This window comes from Pholis gunnellus, assembly GCF_910591455.1.
Source record: "Pholis gunnellus genome assembly, chromosome: 14".
NCBI lineage: Eukaryota > Metazoa > Chordata > Actinopteri > Perciformes > Pholidae > Pholis > Pholis gunnellus.
In genome coordinates, this window is record NC_136541.1 from 18889129 (window position 1) to 18907719 (window position 18591).

General features: G+C 43.7%; 1 protein-coding gene across 1 annotated transcript in view; it reads left to right on the plus strand.

Annotated features, from left to right (window-relative positions):
• carmil3 (capping protein regulator and myosin 1 linker 3) overlaps positions 1-18591 on the plus strand; it is a gene marked incomplete at its 5' end in the record, with an annotated part of 71936 nt that overhangs the window by 20276 nt on the left and 33069 nt on the right. Inside the window, 7 exons of the mRNA XM_079173213.1 lie at positions 3279-3354; positions 3884-3972; positions 5799-5893; positions 7714-7800; positions 10374-10483; positions 12670-12747; positions 17611-17687. Coding sequence (XP_079029339.1) covers positions 3279-3354; positions 3884-3972; positions 5799-5893; positions 7714-7800; positions 10374-10483; positions 12670-12747; positions 17611-17687 — 612 coding nt within the window. The remainder of the gene's footprint in view (positions 1-3278; positions 3355-3883; positions 3973-5798; positions 5894-7713; positions 7801-10373; positions 10484-12669; positions 12748-17610; positions 17688-18591) is intronic.

The window sequence follows — 18591 nt, forward strand, 5'->3', positions numbered from 1 at the left end:
CTCCTGGCTGAAAGCGGACACCTTTTCTGTTTTCTGGCCCTGTCTCATCCCGTTGTCATCCACTTCCTTTATTTCCTCCCCCTTTCATTTTCCTCAGCTCCCTTTTTCCAGCTCTCTTTCTCTGAAACACACACACACACACACACACACACACACACACACACACACACACACACACACACACACACACACACACACACACACACACACACACTCTTGCCTGTCGAATGGTTCTGTCTGGCCCACTCAAGTTGATACCATGTTGCAGAGGAGACTGTGTGTGTGTTGGGGCACCTCTTTGCTTGACAGTCACTCCACACACACACACACACACACAAGTGCTTACTCACTAACAAGTCTGGATGCAGCGTCCAACTTTTCTCCAGCTCTCTTGTCTGGTTAGCTCTTCCCGTCACTGAAGCAGGACCGCAGCTCCACAGCTCACTGCTACCGTCCGCCTCAGCTGTCACTGGTGCAGGACCTGAGTCACAGGCCTGTACGGGGTTAGACTGCGGCATTGATTTATTACCATACAGCGTATCGCTGCGCTTCAAACTCCAGCGGTCTTCCGACTGGAGAGGGTGGTCCCTTTTTGTCCTACAGCCGGCCAGATTGCTGTCAAATTTTTTTATGAATATTTATAATCCCCAGAGGATGAATCCTGAGGATTTTTTTTTGGTGCCTTCTGACCTTTCTGACTCTAGTGCCGCCACTCAGGTCAGTATAGCTACCTTCCATGGCAAGGGTATTCTCACAAAGTGCTATGAATATTCATTGTCCCCACAAGGTGAATATTAATGTTTTTGATGCCCCCCCCCCCCCAACCTCAGAACATTTGTCTCTTTATCACTCCAATAAGAAAAATGATTCACAAAAAATATGAAATCTAATATATTTACTGAGCAGATCTACGCTCACTGGTCAGGAGGAACCCTGTTCGTTGTGGACCAGCTTTACTCACACAGTGTTAAATAATCGAATAGGCTTATTGCCATTTCATAGTCTGAGCACAGTCATGCAGTCGGGGACCTCGCGACCTTTTCCTCTGAACCATCTCCGGAGAAACCCTCTATCTTAACCCCAGTCCTGGTAAGGTCTAAGAACATCTGCGTGCATATCGTGGGCTGCAATGACTGCTGGAGCCTTAAGGGTTTGCTCGAAGGACACATTCGGATAATTACGGACCCCATTTAGACCCCATCGGGTGTCTGCTCAGGTCGACATGTTCACACATGAGCAGGCAGTTTGTGTGGTCGTAGATCTGGGGCTGCATGCTGTTGAATCACACCTGGAATTTGATCTTAAAGAAATCTGTAATTTTGAATATAAGTTTATTTTTGAAAGGCACTCCTTCGCTTTTTTTGCCAAGAGTTAGATGAGAAGATCGATACCGCTCATGTGTCGTATATGAAGCTGCAGCCAGTTAGCTGAGCTTAGCATAAAGACTGGAACTAGAGGAAAAATACACTTCAGTTTTTGTACAGTTTAAACAAACCAGATAGTCCATGTGCTGCTGCAGTCACTAAAACGACAGCCCTCCCATTCATATCGAACGTGCGCAGTGAGTTTGGAGAAAACACAGCTGTCTGTGGCGAGAAATTGTAAACGGAATCAACTCTTTGGAGAAACGCAACCAATCAAATCACCGCAGACGGCCACGCATGATGCTGTGTGAATGAGTTAAAGTTAAAGGGGTCCCGGTAGGCGGATTCTTTTACACTTTGGACAACGCCAGGTTAACTGTCCCACCTGCTCCCAGTCTAAACTAATGGACTACTAGCTGTAGCTTTCCATTTAGCATACAGACATGAGGTTGGTATTAATCGGCTCATCTTAACTCCTCGCAAGAAAGCGAATAGCATGTATGCCCCAAAAATGGTGAATGAATTTAAACACGTTAACAGCCCTCAGTCCACTCACTGCATACACACATATACAAATATGTCTGTTTTAATTCAATTTCAAAAGTAGGCTCTTTTCTTGCATTGTACTATATAATAGTCTTTGTCCACCTCGCCAACTGACATGCATTTGTATGCTCATATGAACTGTTTAAATAGAGAATTCTCCACATACTTAAACCCTTCCCATGACTTTAATTCTAACCGAACCCTCGACTCATTTACCCTCCAGCTCCAACACAATCCCTTCAGTTGTAGTTTTAGTCTTTTTAACATTTGATTCCACTCCCAAACCTAAATGGAAGACATCGACAGATTGACCTGCTGCGGCCGACACGCCGTCGTGTACGAGTACAAGACGACGCGTAAACACCAACGCGTTGCATGACTTGAGTGAGACATCCTAGAGGTCAAACTACATGTCCCGCTGTCAAAACGCCAATCAACAGCTGGTGTTGGTGATGAATCTTGACATGTGCATCATCTGCTCTCACACACACACACACACACACACACACACACACACACACACACTCACACTCACACTCACACTCACACTCACACTCACACTCACACTCACACTCACACTCACACTGGGCTGCAGTCAGTCAGAGCGGACCGGTCTGATGGCTGGCATGGTAATGGAAAAAAGGAACACAGCCTGTAGCCATTTTACTCCTCTGAGATCTACTGTAATGTCCTGGCTACTGCAGTTATTGGCACCAGGACCCACCCCGGCTCGATTACACTTTCTCTTCCTCTCTGTGTTTCCCCTCTGTCTCGCTATCTTCCTTTTCTTCGTCTCTCTGGGCTTATTCTCTATCTCTCTCTCTCTGTGTGCTGCTGCTTGTTTGTCAGATGATGTATAGCAGGTGTAGCGGCAGTGTGGCTTTAGTTGGACCTTGGAGGATTCTAAAACTCCCTCTCTCGTTCTCTCTCTCTCCCCTCACAAACACACGGGCTGGTCTGTGGGCTGCGTGTCTGTTTGTGTAGCCGTGCTCGAGGTCTGTAGCTGGGATGAAACGAGGGCTTTATTGAGTAATCCACTGACCCAGGCATTGATCTTCACATCTTTCTTTCTTTCTTGTTGTTTTCTTTTTCTCTGCGTCTCCTCCTCAGCAGGGCTGCAGTATCAGTCATCCTTTAGAAAGCAGCCCTGCCCGTATAGTGTGCTCTCTGTCACAATGATGAACTGCTTTTTACTAAACGGGCGCGCAAAGAAAAAAGTTTGGCCCACGATAATGCGGATTTATGGATCAATGACATCAAATGGTTTGGAGCAGATGGAGTTTGCTAATTTAAAGATTAGCATTTTATCTCTAATATCTGTGTGTGTGTGTGTGTGTCTGTGTGTGTGTGTGTGTGTGTCCATTTCAGGGACTTGGCGGTGATCGTGGCATCCATCGCCTACAACACCTGGTTCACCAAGCTGCACTGCAAGGACATGCGCATTGTAACTATTTATTATTCTATATATTCACTTATAAACCTTCTTGCCCGACGTTTCCTTTGCTTTTACTGTGTGCCATCAGATTACATTTATTATATTAAATAAGCTTTTTTTTTTTTTTTTATCTGCTCATTTGGCACACTGCAGTCCAAATGTGTATGAAGAAGTCTCTTAATCGCTTTTATTAAATATTCATAATATGCATTAGAGTAAGTGGGTATCCGTCTGAGGTGAGCTGCATGAAAACAGTCTGCTCCAAAAGTTCAACCGATACTTTTCTAAGTTTTAGAGGACATTAGATTAAATGTATTGATCATTAAAGCCCGGCAACACTTGATGCCCGGTTACATATGTAAATTCAGATAAATCGCCTCATAGACTATGTATGGACCTATATGAGGCTACATACTGTGTATCATGAAGGTAATCTAATACATTGCTGCCTTTCTAAAACCCCTTTATTATCTTATCCTGCCTCTATTCTTCCTCTATGTGAAACCTCTGGTCACATGACCCTGTGTTTTGTCTCCAGGGGTCGGAGGTGGTGGACCAGGTCCTGCACACCGTCAGCAAGTCCAACAGTTTAGAGGAGCTCACTCTGGAGAATGCAGGACTCAAATCGTAAGTTCTCCTTTCACCAGCCCCGCCTCTCGGCTCTCTGTTAATCTAATTTCCTCTCCTTTTCTTCCCCTCCTCACACTTTGGCCTCTCAAACACACCTCCATCTCTCCTCTTTTGCCCTTTTCCTATTCGCTCCAGTCTCTCAACCCCCCTCTCCTTTTCTGCTTCGCTTGTGTTCTCTTCTCACTTCCATCGCTTTCCTCTCACCTCTTCACCTCCGCTCATCGCAGCTCTCCACTCATCCTCACCTCAACACTCTCCAGTCTTAACCTTTCCAATTTTGTCTCCCGTCCTTTCTCTCTCTCCCTCACACCTCTCTTAACCTCCACTCTTTCATCCAATAAAGGTCCCTCCTGTCTGCCCGTGGCAGGTGTATTGTTTCCCCATTAGTGAAATTTTGGGCTTCACCTGGCAAGACTTTTCACCTCCTATGCACGGCTAGCATCATTTAGCGGAGCGGTTTCCTTATTTCGTATTAATTGAGATGAATTGGCTGCCTCGAGGCGAGATGATTTACTGCAGCGTTAATGATGACGTTTTTATACTTTCCCTCTGTTAAATCACTTCCAAGAGAGAGAGGGCAATCAGTATCGGAAGCTCTCCACAAGCACTGCACCAAAACGCTCACAGCGAAGTGGAAAAAGAGAAATTCCAGAGTACGATACCTAAACACTACGGTAGATGACTTAATAGGCTCCAGCTGGAATTAACTTTTTGCAATGTAATTTGAAATATGTGCTTTTTAAGTACAGCTCAGTAAGCATTTCATTGCAATCACTTGTTTACAAGAAGAAGAAAGTAGTTCCATTAATCCTGACTGCTCATGCTTGAAGGAGATTTTTGTGAAGGGGGATTCCCACCAAATAAATCTCTCTTTGTCGACGACAGTAAATCACGTATTTGACGTGAAAAGGAGCCTTGATTCGTTTCTTTTTCCATCTACTTCGGGGCAGCGGAAAAATCGGACGACACACAACAGTGACGTATTATCCTCATATTAGTGAACAATAGCCTATTACACATCCAACTGACACTGAGCAACATGAGCATAGTGTTTCTGACCAATATTCACTCTCCACCGACTCCTGAGGGAAAGATCTGACTGTTTAGCTGCTAAATGCTCCGATATGTTCAGCAGCCAGTCGCTCACTTTGTCTTTCTGTCATTAAGTGCTAGGCGGAAATGTGTGCAGTGGCTTTATCAGCGCTGTTTCACTGATAACAGCTGCCCTGCTGTTGCTGGAACGAGGTTGATGAGATCGGTAAGAGTCGACCAAGACCGCAAATTTGGAAGCTGAAAAACCCAATCAATGCACTGAGAGACACTAAAAGGCCTCTTAAAGCAGGTATAGAGAGCCTGCAATGCTCTTTTACCAACTCATTTAATATAACCTCCAATATATATATTGCGATATTTAAGTTATGATACTATTTCAAAAATATACACCTAAAAAAATTGTGGTACAGAAACTTTACCTTTTTAAAAAAGTATAACTTAAATCTAGAAATATAAAAAAAAAAAAAAAGGTATCTTTTCCTTTTTTTTTTAATAAGAATGCTCAACCTTTTCCATATGTCTGCATTTAAAATCAACTTCCTTTACAGCACAAACCCACTTCAGTTCAATTATCGTTTCTCCAAAGGAACAGCGCTGCTGCCGGAGCAGGATACTGTGCACCCATTACCGAGAGTAATGGGGAAACTTTACATTCAGTTAAAGAAATCTCTGCGGCGCATTCACTCAGGCTTTGAAACGTGTATCGAAATTGCATTTCTTTTTTTTACAGAAAACTTAATTCGCCCTTTCTTTTAACGTTTCGTCTCCAGGGATTTTCCTCAGAAGATGGCGTCAGCGCTGTCTGAAAACCCAGCCTCTGTGATTCACTCCCTCAACCTGGCTCACAACACGCTCGACAACCAAGGTGCCGGACTGACCTCCGTGAACTGTCTGTCTCTGTCTCTGTCTCTGTGTCTCGCTCGCTGTCTCTGTGTCTCTGTCTCTGTGTCTGTCTCTGTCGCTCGCTGTCTCTGTCTCTGTGTCTGTCTCTGTCGCTCGCTGTCTCTGTGTCTCGCTCGCTGTCTCTGTCTCTGTCTGTCTCTGTCGCTCGCTATCTCTGTGTCTCGCTCGCTGTCTCTGTCTCTGTGTCTGTCTCTGTGTCTGTCTCTCTCTGTCTCTGTGTCTCTCTCGCTGTCTCTGTCTCTGTGTCTCTCTCGCTGTCTCTCTCTGTCAGGGGCACTGTTCTTTGTTCTTTCACTTTGACGCAACTTTCGTTCGCTCTCAAAGAATTCCAAATCAATGTCTCTCATCGCAGAAACCCTTACTTTCTGCTCCTCTCCCTTTCTCTCTCTCATCCATCTTTCATGCCACGTCTATGCATGGTCCTCCTCTTTAGAGAAATGCTTTCCATTTTTCAGTCTCGCCCACATGGCGGCTCACAAACGGAACCTCCTTTTATACGGTTACGCCATACACACACGTACAGAAACGTACGTTTTTAATTCTGTGTGCTTTAGTCAATACTGACCACTATACAGCGTTCTCTCTCTTCTTGTGCCTTTTTCCCAGTTGTACAACAGAAAAAACCCAGTGTGTGTGTTTGTATGCCGGCACCAGGCTTTGCATGCACGGCAGTGTCACTCATTAGTTAATTTTCTGTACGCCAGTCTGACACATGTCACTTCCACTCGCTTCAATACATTCTGTGTGTGTGTGTGTGTGTGTGTGTGTGTGTGTGTGTGTGTGTGTGTGTGTGTGTGTGTGTGTGTGTGTGTGTGTGTGTGTGTGTGTGTGTGTGTGTGTGTGTGTGTGTGTGTGTGTATATTGACAGTGTGCAGACTTACTTCATCGTGACACAAAAGTGCTTCAGCCTTAACCACCATCGTAATAATCCCCATAATCACAGTAAACAATGACCTTCGGTGCTTACAATGTGTTTATTTTATGCTAGTGCGAGTTCTTTACATACGCATTCTGCCATAACCAGGAAACCAAAAAGTATTTCATTTTCAATAAAGATAAGTCGAGGATTCAGGGATCACGTATTGTCATTATGCAACACAGGGATTCAGTTGTAGCCCATTTTCAACGCGATGAACACAACAACAAGGACATTCCTGTTGTGCATTTTTAAAGAGCACAAGGAATGTAAACCGCAGCAATAAAACTATATTCTTTCATATTATTATCCATATTCATGGCAGCAGTGAGTTTAATGAAATCGCTGAGTTTGTTGCTGCACTGGGCATGTGGGAGAAAGTGAGATAGTTAGTATGTTGGTGGGATGTTGTTGTTGTGTTTTAGCTTTAGTGTACATGTGGGTATATAGCTATATGTGCTTTGGGGGCGATGTATTGAGAGAGGTTTTAATTTTGGCTTGATAAGTGGTGAAGCTCTGTGTGGGCTCATAACTGTAAAAGTGGATGAGTGCAGGGCTAAGTACAAATAATTTTCATTATTGATTGTGTCAGCTATTTCCTTGAATAGTTCCTCCCTCGTCTGGTCTGTAAAATGAGCCCAGCGTGGCGTCTTGTTCTGTCCGACAACATTCCAAAATGTAAAGATAATATTCACTTTTAATGCAGAATACTATTTAGATTAAAAAGGACAGATGACCAAGCATCAAAATAGTTGCCAATTCATATATTGTTAATCAACTTATCAGTCAATCAAAACATAATTTTTGGGTGATCCTCTCTTTGTCTCCCCTCCCCCCCCCCCTCTCCCCTCTCTCCTCAAAACCAGGAGTCTCCAACCTCATTCAACAAGTGTGTCGCCTCAACAAGGGACTGCGCCTCCTCAACCTCTCCAAGACCTCCCTGTCCTCCAAAGGTAGGCGTGCTCCTCTCAGACACAGCAGCCTCTAGTGGCTGACCCTGCACACACAAACACTTTTTACTCTTGTTGAATGTTAATGACTGTCTAATTAAAAAGGCACTTCATCAGAGCGCAATCTTTCTTCTGTGAAGGTTCAAGAAACAGCCTCTCGAACCCACAACCCTGCTGCTCCAAATTTTTGTATGTACTGTAAGACCATCTACCAAATGATAATCAGGTCACAATCATAAGCAGTTGATCTGTCCCCCCCCCCCCCCCCCCCCCCCCTTAAAATCCTGCGTAGGCATTAGTACAGTGTCCCAGTTCTATTGCTTTTATCCCAGACAATGCAGCACGAGTGTTGCAGCAGATTCAAAGGGATCATGTTGTTGCAGATGTAAATCCATACATTAATAACTGAATTATAATTCATGGGTGATGGTGTTCTCTGAATCATCTGATTAAGCTCATATAATGGTTTGAATTCTTACTGAGTTGCAGTAGAGTAGCATAATGCCCGAATAAAAACCTAACACAGCAACTAAATATCTGGACAAAATGAAGTTAAGCTCAGGACAGAAATGATTCTGCTGTGGATGGTAACATGTTCTGTTTTTAGTTTCTGGATATGATAAATGGTGTCAACAAAAACTCAACATACGCCGAAGGTGTTGTGTGCTTTCAGAGGGGTCTCTGTGCAGTACACTGCGCTCTGGTTTGGTGATATCTGGGCTCTTGAAGCCACGATCACATTCACTGCACCGTCTGTCGCAGAGAGAGCGCGAGCTAAAGGAGGGAGAGGGAGAGGGAGGGAGAGGGAGCGAGAGGGGGAGAGAGGGAGAGAGAGAGAGGGAGGGAGAGAGAGGGAGAGGGAGCGAGAGGGAGAGAGATACATCACTGTGAGTATTCTCTCCTCTAGCTATTATGTGTGACTTAAAAATATCCTTTTTGATGATCTGACCTCTGGTAATTCACTTTTGTTAACCAACACAGCTAAATGTAGAAGCAGCTAACTGATCATTGTTGAGGACCCCCCCCCCCCAAAAGCAGCTGAACAGTGGCTAAAGCTGACTAGCGTAGCGAAGGAGCAGTAACTGCCATTTGCCTTAATGAAATTCATGTGATTTAGTGTGATTAAGCTCTACAGACAACTGAGTTTATATTTTGTAAATAAACTGTAGTTAAATTGGACAAAAAAAGCAAAAAGAACAGATTTAACCATGTGTGTAGATCCTGCGTTGTCCCTTTGCATTCTGGGAGGATTATACAAAGCAGTAGCTGCTTTTTATAGGTTCTATGGGATGTATTTTGAGGGCTAAAATAACCAGCCCGAAGTGGCATAAAACGGAGGCATTACAGCCGCTCTATCTGTTACACGGTTAGGCCCCTCTGCCTCTGCAGTGACTGCTCGCTGCCTTTGGTAAGACTGAGGAGGCTGAGGAGGCGATGAAACATAATTATAAGGCTGAAAGCTGAGTGTTGTGTACATGCCCAACACAACAACCTCGATTGTGTACTTTATGAATGGGAAAACCACACTGGGGGGGTGGGGGGGGGGTTGACACAGTGATACCGGAGGAATGCGGTGATGGTGCTGACCTTGAATGGTGGGTGCAGGTATGACTTTGCAGGGGCTGAGCATTTTTTTGTTGAATATTTATAGATCTCTCTGCCTCTCCCCTCTGTCTCCGAAACACCTACACACATGCCGACACAAGTTCTCACACACACACACACACACACACACACACACACACACACGTCTCCGAGATGTAATCAGACATGCAAATAGGCCCGATACATCACCCTTGCTCCCACACACTTGACATTGTCACACGGACCGGATGGCTCCTAAAAGGCTGATGGATAGATGAAGTGGGGGATTAGACGCCCTGTCTCCTCTTCCCCTCATTTCGCTCCTAATCGCTACAAATTAGGGATGAAGAGCTTAGCGCCTTGCCAGCTTCAGTAGCTGGCTTCTCTCTCCCTGACGCTTGAGAGCAGGAAAAAGTCACTTCCTACAACTGCTGTCTATAATCGATGATGCAGAGTCGAGTGAATAGCAGAAAGGTTTTTTTTTTTTATATATATATTTGTTGCCGCTGACAGATATTTCTCCCGTGTTTCGTGTCTATATTTAATCCTCGACTTGCCACGGCGTGCTGTGCTTTGCGTCAGTCTTGCAGGGTGAGGATTTTAATGAGGGGCTCCATCGGGCCCGTGGGTGTAATGGTGTTGTGATCTGATTTGAGAGAGTGCTTTTCGTTTGTTTTGGCTTTCAGGGTCCACTTGGATGCTGGGAAAAAAAAGTTGCTGGCTTCCCCCAAAAGCTTATTTGATACTAACCTGCCATATGAGCTCACTAGTCTCTGCTCAATTATCTTTTTTTTCCCCACACAGCTTGCCCATCCTCTTTCATTATGGAGTTTTGTATTCATTAGTTAGGTCCAGAGCTTTGAATTGGCCCAGTGGGGGGAAAAAAGGATGATTGTAAGATTATTAAATGACTCGAAGATACATTTATCCAAACTCCTGATCCCTACCTCTGCATTTCTTCCTCTGGGTCCCCCCCCCCCCCCCCTCGTTAGGTGTGGTTACTCTGTCCCAGGCGTTGTGTTCAAGTGACGAATACTCCAATTCTCTGCTGCATCTGGATCTCAGCAAAAACCCCGGGGTTCTGTCCGGAGAAGACGCCACGGTGAGAGACACGCACACAAACAGGAATAATTCTTATATTAAGTGTGTCTTCATCCACCTGTTTTAATGCATGTTTTTGATTTCCGTGAAACAAAACTTGGAGGGAACATTCCGGATATTCGATACAAATAAAAGTTTTCATACAGCAAATGATTCTTTAAAAATAAAAAGAGAACATTTGCTTCAGCTGAACCATCAGTTCTGTGTGGAGCGATGAGGAGACTGTAACCTTCCTCTCATGAATACGTGGACCGAACAGAAATACTACACATCTACATATTCCCATCACAGGTTTTCCACTGTATTTGAGGTTCGACTGACGCTCTTCTGCAGTAGTTTAATGGCACCCGACAGGAGAATTTACACCACCAGGACGGACACATTCATAATTGTTGCATAAAACCAGTGGATAGAAACATTTTAGATGGAAAGCTGAGCGCTGTGTTACAACAATTAAATCATGGTTGAATTTAATGTGGCAACAGAAAAATACCGTTTAATGTCAAATTGAAAAGAGATTAGTACAAAGTAATCTAAATGAATAACAACTATAAAATACATGGTGGCACATGTATTGACCCCATTCTTCTTTGCCAAACTGCTCCAGCTCTGTCGTGCTGCAGAGGGATTGTGACCGAATGGCATTTACAAATCCAGCCACAAATACTGGATCGGATCAAACTGTGGACTCAGCCACTCTTGCTTTACACTTGTTTGCTGGGGAAAACACTATCCAGGATATATCTATTTCTGTTCTTTCCTGCATTCATTTTACCCTCACAAGCCTTCCTGGACCTCCTGCAGAGAAGCGTCCCCACAGCATGATGCTTCCCACTGGGGATGCTGCAGTGTGTTTATGATATGATGGGTAAAAAGCTCTTATGCGACCACAGAAGCCCCTTCCAGCTGACTTCAGTCTCCCACCTGCCTTCTGACAAACCGCCTATGTTTCGTGCAAGCTTTTTGTCTTTCTCTTTGCCACCGTAAAGCTGCGGCAGGTGAAGCACCTTGGCTCCCTGTTGTTGTTGTCTGCACAGTCTCTCCAATCGGTGCCGCTAAAGACTGGAGCTCCTTCAAACCCTTCTTGTACACTCAGTGTTTGAGGACATCCTACTCCAGGCAGATACTCAGCTGTGCCATGAGCCTTCCGTTTCTTAATGATCGCTTTAACTGTCCTTCAAGGGATGTTCAGGGGCTGAATTTATGTCTGTAATTCACAGGGCTGTACCGACTAGTTCAAAGCTTCGAAGCTTCATTCATATATTTTTTTTTTGCATGTCTAATCACTCTGTTTAAACCCAGTATTTCGTCACAGTTTCAGATAAAGATTAAGACGAAGTGGCCTTATTAGTTTTTTTTTTCTTTTCATTTTTTGAGCGCCGGCACAAGAGCGCTTCGTGTGCAGCCGCTCCGATCGCTTCTTTTTTCAAAATCTCTGAACTTTTCAGAGAGATGCTGGCGTCGTCACTGTGGATGAAGCGCTCCTAAGGGCTTTCCTGCCAGAAGAAACCGCCATCTGGACGCTCGGCATTAGTTTTATACCATGTGTAGGATTGTTTCCGACTTGTGCGATCCAAATATTTCCAAATATCTCCAGAGCATGGTTAAGTCCAAAAGTCAGAATTTATTGAAAACAGATAGACTTTCCAAATCCACGACATGTTTTTATCTCACAAAATCTCCGGCTTCAGTCCTTATTTATTGGTGTAAAACAACATTTTCACTGAGAAAGGATTTGGTCTCCTATTTGCCGCACACAAAGGGAAGCATGCACCTCTATTAACGGGCCGCTCTAGCAGCAATCTAATAGGACCATCAATTTAAATTATACAACCACAATAACAAAAGCTTCTTTTTTTTTTCATTTTGTTCATGGTGATGATGTCATGGAATATGACAAAAGATGTTCAAAGCTTCATTTGAAAACCTCAATAGCAGTTTTGAATATATATGACGTTTGATACAGTCCCAGTAATTCATCCTGGATCTGTTTCTCCCTTTGACGTGAAAGAGTCTTTTTCTGTCAAAACAGCCACATTAAATCGGCTCTGCTGCAAAACATGAAAACACCCACACAGGTCGATGAATATGTTTTTCTCTAAGCACCGTACACACACATGTATGCATGTATGTATGTATATTTTTCACTTTCATCCTCTAAAAGACATTCCTGTTCTTCCCGTGCAGAACCTCTACCTCTTCCTGGCCCAGCCCAACTGCCTGGTCCACTTGGACCTGTCTGGGACAGACTGCACCGTGGACTCGGTTTGTACTCATTGTCTCTGTGACGGTCACTATCCCACCCATCTCCCGTCTGATCTCATCTCTTGGATGGGATTCAGGCCAGGAAACAGAAGGGTGGGTGGGGGGGGGTGGGTAGCGTAGTGTAGCGTCCTGAATATGAATGGCCCACCACACAAAGACAATGTTACCTCAGTAGACTCCCAGTCTGTCTTGGAGCTCATCTGTGCATAATGTCTTGGGTGATGGTAAAAGCTCTTAGGAGGCTCTACAATAGAAATGTAGAGCCTCTTGTGAATTTCACCAATGATGCATTGAATGAAGAGCACACAGGAGCCTTTGTCTCACGCTTGTTTGTTCACATCTTTGTCACTTCAGAAGATGCGATGTGCCTTGTTGTTGGCGCGTCTGCAGCTACGCTAACGGGTGAGAGGATGACGGAGCTTTCTCTCTTTAGTCGCCGCGCTTGGATTTTGTCCGCCCCTGCTGGTTACCGCTGAGATGGCGGTTCTTCCTGGTTCAGTGTCTCTGTGGAAATATTTTGAAAGTTACAACCGCACACCGGGTTTGCTTTTAGTGTCTGTGTCCCCTCTGGATGATGTAGAGGTTTGTGAATAGTGCTGGCCGAACAGGGGAGGTCACGTTTCGTGTTAATGTCCCGTCGCTCCGCTGCTTTGTCAGTGCTGCATTGCTGCTGACAGGGATCACCTGCAGACATAAATATCTTTTTTTGATTGTGTTCCCTGCTGCTGAGAGGTCAGACCGTCAGCTAGAGAGCTACTGAGACTTGTGCTGCAGCTCTCTTGACACCTCAGCAGGACCGGTGCTTGCTGACATGGAAGAACTCCACACTCGCCACATCGCCGTGATGCGTCGTCATACCACAAATCAAGCGCACTTGCTGGTCTGCCGGTTTTAGACCCAACACTTCCACCTACTTGATTTAACCCCATTGCTGATTCAGTACAGTGTTCCTCTCAGTGGTGGGATGCAACTTTCGAACATTTACTCCGGTAGTGTACTTAAGTGTAGCTTTGAAGTACTTGTACTTTACTATTTCCATATCATGCTTGTACTCCACTATATTTTAGACATTTTGTTCTTTTTAGTCTAGCACATAAATCGACAGCTGTAGTTCCTACTTGCCATATTTTAATTATTTAATACAAAATATATAATCGGCTTCTGAAACATGATGCATTATTCAGTTATAAAAGAAACCTCCTTCTTATCAAGTTATTTTAGTCTGGGATTTAGGATTTAATTTTTTAAGTATCGGATTATTTCAACTGGTTATCTTTATGCTGATCAACTTGTTTCAAGAATTTCAACTATTCCCATTTCCAGTATTCAACCTCCCTCATTCTCTCTTGTTTCATTTCTTGAACATTTTTTTTAAACAAAATTACCTTAAAGACTGTTGTTTTCTATTGTAGATCCATTTTTGAAGAACCATCGCTGTGTGCTAACTTCAGTGACCAATACGATGTTGTTTCCTGTGACCGCTTCACAATAACAGCCTCCCTGTGTTTCGCCAGGTGCTGGGAGCTAGCAGCAGTAGCAAATCTTCTGTTAGCATTAGCAGTAATCTGACACAGCTGTAGCAGAGTGAGGCTGATATCGGTTAGATGAAATTACAATCAGTAATGTGGGATTACATGCATCATTTCCTAGTATGTGTGAAGGAAATGTTAATCCAGCATGGAAATGGCGGACTCCGCCACTTACAAGACAACTACCATATAAAGAGGTAATTATAGAATGTAAACTCATTAAAACGCTGTTTGGGAAAAATGTAAAGCATAAAATAGTATAAAAAAACCAAACATGTTTTTTTAAAGGTGCAGCCAGAAGTTTTCATACACGGCCACGCAACACAATTCCAGCCAATCAGCACCAGGCGTTGCTTGTTCACAGGACACGGGGAATAGGCCACAGGTGTAAGAAGAGAGGGGGACGGTGAATCTGGAGGAAGGGTTATTTGTTTGGGTGATGAGTTCAAATATCAACCACCTTACTCCAGAATTGCCAACTCCACCATAAGTTAAGGATCCGAATACTTCTTATACTTACTTTACCACAATGCCGTTCACTTTACTGCGCGTGTGTTTGCTTTCTTTCCTCGCTGCACTTCACTCGAGCAGTTTTAAACCCCAAGGAGCTGGCAGCTTGTCAGGCAGGAATCCGTTTCAGGAGGAAATGGTCCACCCCGTGAAACTAATCCCCCCCCCCCGTAAATGTGGGCCATCAATTTTGTATTGAATTACGTGCATGAGTGGAAGTCCTTGCATCTATTCTGCTTTCTTTGCAAGTTCTGGAACTTTGTCTCCCCTTATGTCTCCTTTAAAAAATCCCCTTGAGACTGAAAGAGTGCTCTCTGTGATGGCTGCTTCATGACCCGTTTTGTTAATTGTCATTCATCCTTTTTAGAGAGGAACTGTCTGCAGGAGAATTTGTCTTTTTTAGTGTTGGGCTGTTGGATTGAATTATTAATAAGCTCCTGTTTTTAATCTGCGTTGATGTACCGACAACGGTCGATTAGTCAATTTGCGTGATGGATCACACTGCCAGGGGGGGAAAAATGGATTTGTTCTGATAGTTTAACCTCTCGCAAGTGGTGAGATGCTGCTAAAAGTCTTGCAAGAAATTGGTTTTTGATGCCGATCATATTTGCCAAGAGCTCTCTCCTGTCCAGCAAACACCTATATCTCATCTTTATTTCAAGATTAAATGGATCACAGTCAGATTCCTGTATATTCATCTTTGGTGCTTTGCAGAAGCTTGTAGTTTGAAAGCGAGCCACATCTTCACAAGACGAGAGCCTGATTGGATATGCATTTGATGGACGGTAGATGGATGGCTGCAGAGCTGCGTGATGTCACATTGATCTTATAAGAAGGGGAAATTTGATTGACACGGCACAATTCATCTCCTACCGTACCATATTTAATGTGGAAATTGACATTTGTTGGATATTCAGTATAACAAATCGGAGAATGTAAGTCATTCATTTTTTTTTTTATTTAGCTGGTTTGGTTTCAGCTTGATTCTGATTCAGTGTGATAGAATTACTGGTGTTATTGCCCATTTGGTAGCGCTATCGGGAATTGGTAGACTTTCTGTGACTGATGAGCGCTTCCCTTACACACTTTGAAAGATTGGTGGAAACACAGCGTCTGCTGTTCATTCAGCTGCTAGAGCTAAAGGGCATTAACCCTGAAATGGGGAATTAAATCACCCACGTTTGTTTTTTGTCTTTTTTTAAATGTCTTTTTGGTTTTCATTTAATTATTTTCTATTAAGTGTTTTTTGTAAAAGAAACACCTTTTTGAAACATTCACAACCTATGGCATGGCTTAGTACTGTAGGTCTGTCAGTCTTTAGTCTTCTACTAAAGTTCAGTCGGGAATATGTACTTAAAGTGTAAAAAGAAAAAAAGTCTGTGATTGATATATCATTAAATATTACATCAACTTGTTAGTACTGAGGTATCGATGCGTACGCAGCATTTTTGGTGTTGCAACCGGTCGAGGTGGCGCTAATTTTAAGTTATTTATACAGTGTTAAGCAGCTTAGCTCAGTGGTTTCCAACCTGGAGGTCGGCCTAGAGGTCTGTTCACTCTGTACACATGACAACTATTGCCCCCCCCCTGCCCCCCAATTTCAGATTTGTGATATTGGGCTATAAAAGTATAATGGAATTGAGTAAAAGCTACTTTCCACCAGTGTACACAGCTAATCCCAAAGTGTAAGCATCGGGTCGATCCAACTCCTGTGACCCTCCGGTTCTCCTCAGATCCTCAGGTTCTCCTCAGGTTCTCCTCAGATCCTCCGGTTCTTCTCTTTTAGTTGTTCCACAGAGCCGAGTGGAAACATTTGGCGATGATACTTTCAGAAGTTACGCTGCAAGCAGCTGGAACAGCCTCGCAGAGGATCTGAGGGGAGCTGGAAATATTGATATTTTTATACATGAACTGAAAACTCATCTTTCTAGTCTGGCTTTTATGCAGCGTTTTATAGTCTTTGTGGTTTTATTATTTGTGCCTATTCAATTATCAATTTTTTAAAAATCTTTTTTGCTCTACTTTGTGTTGTCAACATTTCACTGTTGATCATTACAAGTTATCTTCTATTTTATCACATTTGACTACTTTAAAACATCCTACGTTTTCGTCAATTGCTTGTAAAGCACCTTGAAGTTAATTTGACTCCCACTGAAACTGATTGAGTGTCTCAGAGAAAAGCACACTTTTAAGTGCCTTGCTCACGTGCACGCAGTAATAGCGTGGCATCTTAGTTGGCACTCGCAGCAGATAATGACGAAGCAGTTTTCTTTTGACCCGCAGAAAGTGCCATTTCAGAGAATATGACATTCACCTCAGAGGGCTCCATGTTCCTTGTCTGTCACACTCTGTAGATGCTTAATACACGTGTGTGTCTGTGTGTGTCTGTGTGTGTATAAACTTAATGACAAAGGTTGTATTATTGTATAAACCCAAACCATATGGCACGAAAAGGATCAAACAAATCCGAAAACAAACTGCTTTGTCCTGATTTGACCAGCAGTAACATCTCATTTTGTTTTTGTGGGGTTTTCTTTTCACGCACCAATTTGCAGAGTCAGACTTCTATGAAATTCTATTATTTAATGCCGTGTCTAATGCTAGCATGATGCATTTAGGGACCTTTTTATTGAAGAGGCTTCTGCCAAGAAGGACATACAGCGGCATCATTCTTTTCAGTGTGTTCAAATTGCATTTGTGTCAGCTTTAATCATTTTGTGCAGCGCTCAAGAGCCAAAATAACCGTTCTACATCACACTCCCATTCTGCTGTAGTGAACATCTTGTTCATCACTGTGTCTCTGTCTCTCTTGTTTCTCTGCCAGCTGTTTGGGGCCCTGCTGCGAGGCTGCTGCGCTGACCTCTCCTACCTGAACCTCTCCAAGAACTCCTTCTCTCACAGGTGGGCGTTCACCTCGGGTGTAAATCCCCGTTAAGGTTTTTCTCCCCGTAAAGAAAGAACTTTAGTTTTTCTTCCTTCTGACGCAGCCAAGCGGCTCTGGAGGATTTCCAGTCAGGAGGAGCGGAGCATCCTCATTTATTTTCTGCTGTAGATTAGTGTTTAGCCCTGGACCTCACTGACGTAATTAGCGTGCACGCTCGGCTCGCCCCCTTAATTTGTTCTGGCTTCCTGCATATATATATTCTTTTTTTGTGTGTGTGCAGAATGTGTTACCGTCTGTCTTTTAATGTACACATGTCTCTGTTTGCTAACAAGTTATCCATCTGTCAAGCACTTGTTTGTGTGCCCACAAGTCTTTTTCTTCGTGATATGAAATGTGTGTGTGTGTGTGTTGTTTACCTAGCTAGCAGGCATAAGCGGCTCCAGCTCTCATCATGTCGTGTCCCCCAGGAGCCCAGGAGCTCCCCTGCTCAGCATATTGCATTACAGAATTACTGAGGAAGAAGTTGGTGAAAAATGAGGCTAATTTTAGATGGGAATTATTGTTCCGATCCCCAGGCTCCCACGCCTGCATCGGTCTCTCTCTCTCTCTTTGTCACTCGGCCTGTTTCTCTGTATCTGCTGCATCTCTCTATCCATCTTTTACTTTTTGCATCCGTCTGGCCGCACCTCTTGTTCTCCTCTCCACCGGTCTCCCTTCATTCTTTATTTTTTATGATGTGAATTCGTGCTCTTGCTGGAGCTCTTGACCACACGGCTCTCTCATTATTAAGAGGAAGATTGAATTTCCCAGCATTCCTTGCTCCTTTTTACTGGACACATCCTCGCTCCATCTATCTTCTGTCTGGTTTTTATCTCTCCCTTTTCCATGGCTGTTTTCTCCTCTCTTATCCCTCGCTTCTTG